Raw genomic sequence first — 10284 nt, forward strand, 5'->3', positions numbered from 1 at the left:
CTTAAGAGGATCAGCAGTAAGTCCGCCGTTTTTCAATCGTGGGGGGGGGGGGCCGTTTTCTCTGCGCGCAATTTTCGGGCCTTCTCTTGTTGATCACGATGAGATTTTTGAAGCAATTAAGCTTCTCTAATACCCTTAAGCTTTATGATTAAGCTTTTGATTAATAGGATTAAGAGCTTTTCTCACAGTTTCATCACGACTTGTTCATGGAGTTGAGGGAGTGGTCCTCCGCCGACAGAGAGTGGTCCTTCGCGATCTGAGAGTGGAAACAGGGGTTCTTGATCGCCAGAAATCTGCCTGTATCGACGCTTCGCGACGAGATTGACTTTAGAGGCCGTTTGTTCCTGGAGCTCCGCCTTCGCCCGAGATTGGTAGCGATTGGAAGCCCTTGATCTCTGCTCCGCTCTGATACCACTGGTGCGCAGATCGGACGCAGGTAGCTCACGTAGTGAATTCCCAAAGGTCCCCAAGAACAAAGCACTCTACTTTTTAGCACAAAAATCAATGTGAAAGCAAGCACGACATGGGACAAGAGACAAATTGGGTTGAATCTCCCCCATGCCTTGTGTGAGCGCTTCACAAAGCATGTATTTAATATATATTTTCAATCTTTTTGCTCAAAAATAGCCCAATTACAAAAATATGACAAGCTTTTAGCTTTTGAGTTTGCTTTCTACCAAAAATAGGAAAATAAAGCTAATGGACGGTGCCCAAAGAGTCTGACACGCCCAATCTCAATGTCCAAATAAAAATAACATATCCAGGTGCATAAGCGCATACAAAATAATAATAAATAATCGATGTCTCTATAGACATAATCAAAATATAGGCGTGGCGCCTATCAAAATATAGTCCAAAGATCGGAAACTCGCTAGACTCCAATGCTTTCCTCCGCCACTGCTGCTATCTCTACACATCAACTGAAGCATTCACAATCGTTAGTAAAATAACACAATTAAACCGACAAAAGTGAATACCTAGCAGTCTTCAGCTACATAAATAAATCAACTGGTTAGAAATAAATCCTAACCTTAATTTATTACGAGTGCGCACTCTAAACTCATAAACGTTTATTAATTTAATATGCATTTTGCGGAATCACCCGCTATGGAATCACCCATGTACACACTAAATTGATGAAACGCTCGAAAAGGACAGGCGTCCCCATCAACTTCTCGCACAAAGAATCCTCTTTGCGTATGAGCCCCGGTCATCTAAGTTTACGGAATCCACCGTAAAACCTCACGGAATCCACCGTGGAATATGCCTCCTGGCATCATCAGTCCCACACATTAGATGTTGAAATTTTTCAGCAGTAAACTATGTAGGTTGAAAATAATCAGCCATAAACTCTATTTCTTGAGTTAACCCTAGCCTTTAATTCTGATTTTTGCATAAAAACTACAATTTCATGAAATATGTCTAGGGAATGCATCGGTACAATATTAGGACCACTTTGCATATCAGTTTTCGACATTGTGTCTACCTAAGTCAAGCCATCATACATCCCATCTATATGCTCATCATCGTGCAAAGCACCTGTAATCCTTGAATCTTTCTCCTTTGTGCATATGTACTACTTGGTAGCAGTAGGCAACTCTATAATCTTCTGAAAAGAAACAAAACTCTCTGTCGAAAAACCAAATTCCCATATTAGAAAGGTGGGTATTCAAGGCCAAAGTTGGGGTTTCTACCATGTCAAGAAGTAAATGTCTTATTGGTAATTTCATGGCTTCATTTTATAGCCATGATTACATTGATAAGGTCTTTGGGATTTGATTGATATAAAAGTTAAGCAATAGCCCTTGTTGGTCCCTTATAACACTATTTTTAGGCAAGATGCTTAACATACTTTGTACATTAGGATCATCCATACAATAAGGCACATTATCTAATGACATGAGAGAGAGAGAGAGAGAAGCGTTCAAAAACAACTTTAATAAGGTGACTTGTTGGGACACCTCCACTTTAAAATAGAATTGGTGTGCTCTAACAGTAAGTGGGTCAATCTTCACATGTGAATGGAGCCGATGTGAAGAAGCGCAATTGTACCTATTATAACAGATCCCAAATGCTCTGCTCCGATGGACGGAGACAACAAATGGCTTTTGGAATCTTGAAGTGCAAGTGAAGGCATGGCATAAGGCATTTTAGTGTGACTCTCACCGTCCACTTGAGAGTCAATACAGCCGCACTACCGGACCCAAATCACAATGTCGACACCGGTAACTTCCAAGCCTCGAGAAAACGCAGAAATCAATGGTCCTGCTAACTTCCTTAAGGGGGGGGGGGGAGCTTCCAATTAAATTCATGAATACATAACGGTAGAAAATTAGTTATTGCAATTACTTACACGGGAATAAATACGATGTTATTATTTGAATCTGATTCGAGACGATTTGTGGCATCATGCATGCCATGGCGAATCATCACTGCGTGAGACGGTTCTCGTTATACTTAGTTCTTTTGGTAGTGCTGCATTGACAGACACGTGCACGTCGTATTGATCAGGACAAGCACCAGAGGCCAATGTGGGTAAGCGGCGGCTGCCGGCTGGCCGGCAGTTTACCGGGCTAAAACGCTTCTGGAATCTTAACTCCCGAAAGTTGAAACCTTTGGTTGCCAGTCAATCGTGAGAATTACGAGGTCATTAAAGTTCAAATTTGGCCAATCGCGCTCGCTCTCGCCTCAAATTCAATCTAATAAAGCAGTCGTCGATGGATAGCGTCTAATCTAATTAATAATCTACCTAAGTCATGGTACTTCGTTTCAGGCCTTAATCTCAATCTAATAATTCCACCAGTACTTAATTTCAGTCTCCTTTGATCAATTAATGTGCGAATAATTAACTACGCCTAATTGGTGCATAGACATTTCTGCATATCTCCCTCTTGGTGGAGTGAGAAGTTCGAACTATGAAAGTCCTAGGCCTGGCCTAGCCTAGGTAGAAAACACACACACACACACACACTCTCTCTCTCTCTCTCTCGGAGTCTGACTCTCTCTCTCTCTCTCTCTCTCTCTCTCTTTCTGGAACTGAGAAAGGCTTTAGAAGTCTTGCGCTTTGTGCGCATGTTCAAAATACCACTTTTCTCTTTTCATTTGATTTTTAAAGCTCTTCTCTCGAAGTCTCAACTTGCTGTTCAAAAACCATTCCTCTCTTCTCACATACACTCACACACACACACACCCTCTCTCTCTCTCTCTCTTGGGGCCATCCTTTGCCACCTAGAGTGGCTACTCCACAGATCATCAATTTGCTGCTGTAGATCATCACCATCCTTCCATATCCTCATTAGCCCGACCCAACACACTTACCCACCAGACACAACAGTATGGGCAAAGTAAGGTTCCGGCTATGGTTTCACCGGCTCACCATAAACATCAGAATCAAGGGCGTCCACCACATCAAGATCAAAAGATCTCTTCCTGCTCTGGTTAATAGTCCTCCAGCTAATCCAGCTCATAGTCACAGCTTAGGTCAATATGACATAAGCAATAGCACTCCAATTCAGCTCTCTTCAGTCAATCACAAGGCTCTGGATATCCCTTATCCTTGCGCCTCTCCAGCTAGAAGAGCATCACATTCTAATTCACCTAAACTGTCGCCTCTTCGGCCGATCACTTCCAACTTACTGAACTCCCCATTAATGGCCCACCCAATCATCCCCAGATCTCAGCCTCATCCAGCAGCAGGTCGCAATTCCAGGCACAGCGCAAAGTCGCGCCCGGCTTCAATTCGCAGAGAAGTGAGGAGCTCGGCTGTTGATTGCGGTTGCCGGCCTAGCCTGGCCTCATCTTTCAGGAAGACCAAGGAGAATTTGCAGGCTTGCAGTACTGGTGGAGTGCAATCTTCAAGCAAGTATCCCCTCAGACAAGCCAGAAAAACACAACCGCAGGAAGAAGAGACATCTTCTTTCGCATATCTTAAGGGGAAAAAGGTAGCCAGCAAATCTACCCAAGGCAGGGCTGCAGGGCAAAAGCCTGAGTCATCACTTGCTGAAAAGAAGGACTCGGACATAGTCGCCTCGCTCAGTGTAAACAACACTAACAACAAGAAACATAGGAATCAGAATTTGCATAGAAAACTCCAATATGATAATGCCATGGTGGAAAAAGCAGCTTATAAACAGGATAACATGAAGGCAAATCCTTCACACAATGGAGCAATGCAAGCCAAATTGCAAGAAGATGATATAACCAGGGATGGAGGCAAAGTTATGACTTCAGATTATTCAATGGAGGAATTAGGCAAATTGGAACCAACTTCAAGTGACAACTTCAGATTAAGCTGTTCATCCTCTCTTGCAGATTCAGCTGTCCTGGACGCACAGTCCTTTAATCGCTGGGACAAGGAATTCTCCTCATTTACTAGCACTGAGGATACATTCTTCTCGTCCTTCGAACGCAGCAGGCCAAGCTTCTCCTCGAATTCAAGCTCGGATGTTTTCGACAAGTTGCTGGTGATTGATCCTATGGACAGAAAAATGGGAATGGGCCATAAGATTAAACTGCCACAGGGATCACTTCTTTCGAGCAGGGATCATGGGCATTCTCGAAAAGCTGCAGAACGTGTACCATCATTCAGGTTAAGTGATTTTGATCAGGCTGATCTAGATTCGGTGCCTCCACTTAGCAAGCCCGGAAAGGGGCTTTTGCATTGGTGCAGCACCAATGATGATAGGCTAAATGGCTCTGCTAAGCGTATAAATCGCTCACCGTTGTCTCATGGTGCATGTTCCTTTTCTGCCTCAGCAGAATCCACTGATCATGGCCTTGGTTGCCATACTAAAAGCACAAGCAAGAATGCTGCAGAGTCTAATGAAGGGATCAAAGAGGACATGGAGGTCTGTCATGAAGAAAACTTGAATATATCCTCAGCTGAGCACGTGAGCCCAAGCAGTGCTAGCAGCTGCAGATCGGACACCGGAGATTGTGGTGACGATGCAAGCAGCACAAACAGCTGCTCAAATCAGTTCTGCGACAGTACTACTAGTATTTTATACCAGTCTAAAGGAAGCAGAAGGAGAAAGAAGTACACCAAGAGGGGAGGTGCTCCCAATTCAATCAGAAGGAGAGCTCAGTTGCAAGCCAGGTGGGATCTAAGTGAAAACCAAATACATTGGCAATATTCTGATGATCCTCTAAGCAGCTCGGTTAGTTCAACTCCTAATCGAGCAGCAGCAAGAAGGACTAGAGGCAACTCGCGGCGGAAAGAACACATTCAGCAGCAGAATGCCGCATCCACAGATGGCGAGGAGGACTATAGTATAGCGATAAGCAAGCTGAACGAGAAATTTAGACACAGCAAAGGGACAGCTAGCAGCAGCACCAGGGTCAAAGAGAGTGTGGCAGTTGTCAAGTCCTCCAGGGACCCGCTTGTCGATTTCCGGGACTCGATGGTGGACATGATTCTGGAGAAGCAGATCTACTCTGCGCCAGAGCTTGAGGAGCTTTTGCAATGCTTTCTTGCCCTGAACACAGCAGACCAGCATGACACCATTGTCCGAGCATTCACGCAGGTTTGGGAGAAGGTCTTTGATAACTTGAAAACCCATAGTAGAACATGCAGCTTGTAACGAATTATTCTGGAAGGTATTAATTTAGATCCGGAGCTGATCATGATGCAACAATGGTCTGTTTGAATGACTGATCAGCGAGCTTAAATATCGTTGAATTACAGGTGGTGAAAGGGTTATGAAGAGGGTGGGTGGCTGATCTTGATACAATATCTATGCAGTTCAACAATATGAAACAGACTACTAATGGACAATGTGATTTCTTCTTACTGAGTTAGGCTCGATGATTATGCATGTTTTTCTTTTGTGTTATTCATGATCTGGAGGGGAGAAGACCATCCAGTCTAAGTTAAGTCGTATGAATGGGAATAGCTGTAGTGGAAGATCTATGCTTCTTGAGTTTGAATGAATGAGCACACTGAATGTTGGAAGGGATCAATCATGAATACACTGATTGTACATTTGATGGAGAAGTGGTGTGTGATCAGTGCCAGTGTAAAATTAAATGCCCAGTTGACAATTGCACAGAGATCACGGATGCTTCATGAGTAGTTTCTTCACTGACACAGAGAGAGAGAGAGAGAGAGAGAGAGAGAGAGAGAGAGGGGGGGAGATCTGAATCATCTGATATCACAGAGAGACCTACAGTCAGAGAGTCTTAAATTTAAGCTGTTACCATCCATGCCTTTGCCTGATCTAATAAGACACACAGGTACCGCCCTAGTACCAACTGATGCTCCGACTGGTCGCCATTACCAAGAAAGCAACAACGCTGTTATAATCAATCAATCCCTTTAACCGATAGATTTCTTTTCACAGCAGCAATCCGAGGACCCAGATTTCACATCAACCTTTACTCTTCTCGCGTATGTTTATTACCTCAATTTCACTTACAAATGTTCACTCACGTGTTGCACCTCAGTTTCTCCCATCTCATCTAATGTTGAATTATTATACCTTCGCAAGAGCTTAAGTCCACACAAGCTGTCACCCATGTGCCCATCAATTGACTTGTGTGACTCGACCTAGGCCATCAAGGGGGGTGGGTGTCTTGGCTTTCACGTTGTCTTGGTGGATCAGCATGCACATTTAGTAGGGTTGGGGACAGTCCTACAAGGTTAGGGTGCTCCATTAACTTGCACAAGTCTTGTATTTGTTAAGCTATGCACCTCTCGTTCACTGATCGGTTGATGACAAGCTAACTAGTGCATAGCCCAAAAACTCCTAATCAATGGTGCGGCGCACGCTAGTCTCAATTGACCTTTGTGTGTGCACAAGTGTTTAGAACTTATTGGCCATGCTATAGCATTTGCCGCTATATCTTAAATCAACATAATGTGTTCTTATGGCAACACTTGAGCTTCATCACCCATGCAACGGGGTCATATGTCCATTTCTTTTTATGTCCTTGATTGGTCTACATACTTTCATGTCTTTGATGAGCACATTGTAAATGTGAAAATTCACACTCGTGCAATGGCATTATATGTTCATTTCTTTTTATGTCCTCAAAAATTTGACATGAATGTAGACATTCACACCCATGCAATGGGGTCATATGTTCATTTATTTATATGTCCTCGATTAGTCCAAATGCTTTCATGCCTTTGATGAGCACTTTGTAAATGCAAAAATAATGATACAAAATTGAAGCAAGGTTGAAACACTTTGTTCAACACTTTGGTAAGCACATTTACTATTAAGGCCTTCTAGCCAGCCCCACTTGTTGAGTTCTAGATTTGATGATTGTCGAAATTTGGAGAATATCCATATAGAGCTTACATTCATCTCCCCTTTGTCTCAAAGTATAATACTACAATTATATCTCCTTTAGTAACCCTTTTGGTGTCCAAGCTTACTACAAAAGATGAGATTAAGTCTTCCCTTATCTCACAAAAAAGGTACATAGAAGAAAAAGCAAAAACTTGTGAATTTTTTTACAGGCAACTTGTGTATAAAAAGTTCTCAAAGAGACATTAAGCTTGTTATATCACATTATCTTTCAAACTCCTGAGATCCTTTCTTTCCATGTTAGCTTGGGGGTTCACTATATATACCTTCTATATCACGTGTGTTTAAGGCCTATTTATAAATGCCCTTATCTGTAAAATTTTTCATGAATAAAACACATTTATTTTCTATTCAATTTATAAATAGCCCCTTTACACAATGGCACCCTTCTTTGTGTGAGAAATGTGTAAAAATGATACTTGAAAAATCCCTTATGTTGAACCCATGCGATACACACATATATTCATCAGTGAAACCTCCCACGCACCTTAGCCCACACCCCTCCCCCCCATGTGCCTCCCTCATGTTGGTTACAAATGTTGAAGGTTTCTAATACACATTAAAATTGGCACCTTTTAATGAAAACTTGTTGAGCAAACTAACTTGTAACTAACGTAAGATGCCTAGTGTGTTGCAATGTTTGAACTTGTTTTGAAAGTTGGTGGTGGACTTCAAATTGCCAAGATTACCTTACAAGAATAACCACATGTCCAAGGTTTTGAGAGTCATGTAATCTATGCATCACCAAGGCTTGAAAAAGTGTTAGTAATAGTGAATAGTGTATCAAAGATTCACTTACTTTCATTCGTGATTTTATAGAGCAAATATCACAACATCAATGGATGGAAAAGCAATGTTATTGAAGCATCTCTTCCTATCAATGGGTAACCAAGAAGGGACCAAATTTCCCCTGCATGAGGGTCCACTACTAGTTTTCCCTTACTACTTCCTTGGTTTTCAACTAATCTTGTGACAAAAATAAAAACTTCTCAACCTTTTGACAAGTCTAGCATTGACAACTCTTCAAACTTCATTCATAGTTCACCCTTTAACAAGTAAACGTATCAAAAGTGTATTGCTTATCACACACCCTCTACTCTGATTGTGCAACATATATCTAAACAAAGGCAAGGTAAAGAAAATATGTTAGCTAGAGTGAACTAGTCATAGGGATATGAACCATGAACTTCTTTGAATTCATGCACCCTCCCTTCCTCTAAAGTGCATCTTAAGCTTCAATTTAAATCGTGTTTGTGACCTTACTTCCCGATTTCTTGAAATTTAAAGATAGAAATATCATCAATCTATTTCATTCACGTATGGCTTGGCTTTTAACACAAGGAGTGTTAAGAAAAAATTCACATCCCAACCCTTAATTTCAAGGGTGATGCAAGTAGGCAATCATGTTTTATATATATTATTTCCTACTTACAGTCAATTGTTAAAATCTAACTACCTTAAGTTCGGACATAAAAAATGAATGCCTACTGTAATTCTAATAAAACTTTTTCATTCTCAACTTAAATGTACCACCACCAATTGGGATATATTGGAGAGCTTGACACAAGTTTAGATCATTGTGTGCCAAACTTTAAAGGACTTAAGCACACAATTATATCTAGATTATTGGTTTCTTAATCTCTACAACACAAAACACAATTGGTTTGATTGACCTATATACTAATGTTGAGTGGTTAATCAGTATCACATATAAATCAATTTTCCAAAATGATGCAACTTTATTTCATAATGTGCAATAGATTAAAGAGTAAGGCCTAAAAAATTAGTAAAGAGATGCACCATTGAAATTCAAAAAGCTATCTAATGTTAGTGGGCCAATGGGCCTACATAAATTCTTGTAGATTAAAGCTTTCTTCCTTGAATTACCTTTAAAATGCTTAAGAATATACTTTGTAAGATTGGAGGAAAAGTCCACTAAACTTTCAAAGCTAGGAAAATTAGTAATCATGATTGAGTTTTTGATCTTCTATATAAACTAGATGAAGACATGCCTAATCGAATTACATGCCTTAAGTGTGTCTTCATTTATCTTCATGTTGATCTTATCCATGAAGCCATCTTCTTATTGACCTAATCCATAGAACTTGCAACCTTGATCCAACTAAATTTAAACAATTGACCAAGTGGCCTTAACCTCTTGGCAATTAGCCCCAAGGTAAAGAATAAGGGATCCATATGTTTTCTAGATAGTAAAGACGTGGTAAAATGCTTTGTTAATCAAAGACCACATGCTTAGAAAATGGGGCAAAATGTTCTTGAAAACCCAACCCCTATTTGTTAGTGTTCGGAGGCAAAATTTTCATCAAAATGACTAATTTTTATATATTGGGGTTATTTTTATGCTTTTATTTCTAAAAAATTAGCCATGTCACCTAGAAACCTTTTTTAAAAAAGCAATTTGGTCAAAATTCACCCCTAATTTTTGCCCTAATTAACACCTCCCTTCCCCATAATGGACACAGTGGGGCTTTTAAGCACAATAACTTTCAAGAGAAGAAATTCAAGCCTAGTTGAGTTCCCCACCATGTATTCCTGGTGCATAGATCGGATGATGTATGCGTGCGTAGCGAGCGTCGGAAGGTCCCTAAGAACAAAAGAACTCTACTTTTGCACAAAAAACAAGAGAGAAGACTTGCACGACATGAAGCAAAATACTAGTTGGGTACAATCTCCCCCCATGCCTTGTGTGAGCGCTCCATAAAGCATGTATTCGATATATTATTGATCTTGAAGCTCAAAAAATAGCCCAATTTACAATTAGCACGCTTTAGCTTTTGTGTTTGCTTTTGTCCCACTAAAGAATTAAAGCAATTGGGCACCCAAAGAGTCGAGCCGTGCCAAAATACAATGTCCAATAACAAATATTTAAATCATGCGCCCATGCGCATACAAAATAATAAATAAATGTTAGGCGCTTTAATAAATAAGCACGTCAAAATAAATATTGGCACCA

General features: G+C 40.8%; 1 protein-coding gene across 1 annotated transcript; it reads left to right on the top strand.

The window, feature by feature from the left end:
- Window positions 1-3113: 3113 nt before the first annotated feature.
- On the top strand, window positions 3114-6003 carry LOC148022493 (uncharacterized). The gene is made up of 2 exons (XM_087695465.1): window positions 3114-5595; window positions 5684-6003. The coding sequence occupies exon 1, from the start codon at window positions 3336-3338 to the stop codon at window positions 5577-5579; it is 2244 nt and encodes a 747-aa protein (XP_087551591.1). The 5' UTR covers window positions 3114-3335; the 3' UTR covers window positions 5580-5595; window positions 5684-6003.
- Window positions 6004-10284: the final 4281 nt, after the last annotated feature.

Source organism: Lygodium microphyllum, chromosome 16 (genome assembly GCF_053477565.2).
Source record: "Lygodium microphyllum isolate KBCC chromosome 16, Lygodium_microphyllum_v1.1.10, whole genome shotgun sequence".
Classification (NCBI taxonomy): Eukaryota; Viridiplantae; Streptophyta; class Polypodiopsida; order Schizaeales; family Lygodiaceae; genus Lygodium; species Lygodium microphyllum.

Coding starts and splice junctions, on each gene's coding strand:
- LOC148022493 (XM_087695465.1), top strand. CDS start 3,336: ATGGGCAAAGTAAGGTTCCGGCTATGGTTTCACCGGCTCACCATAAAC.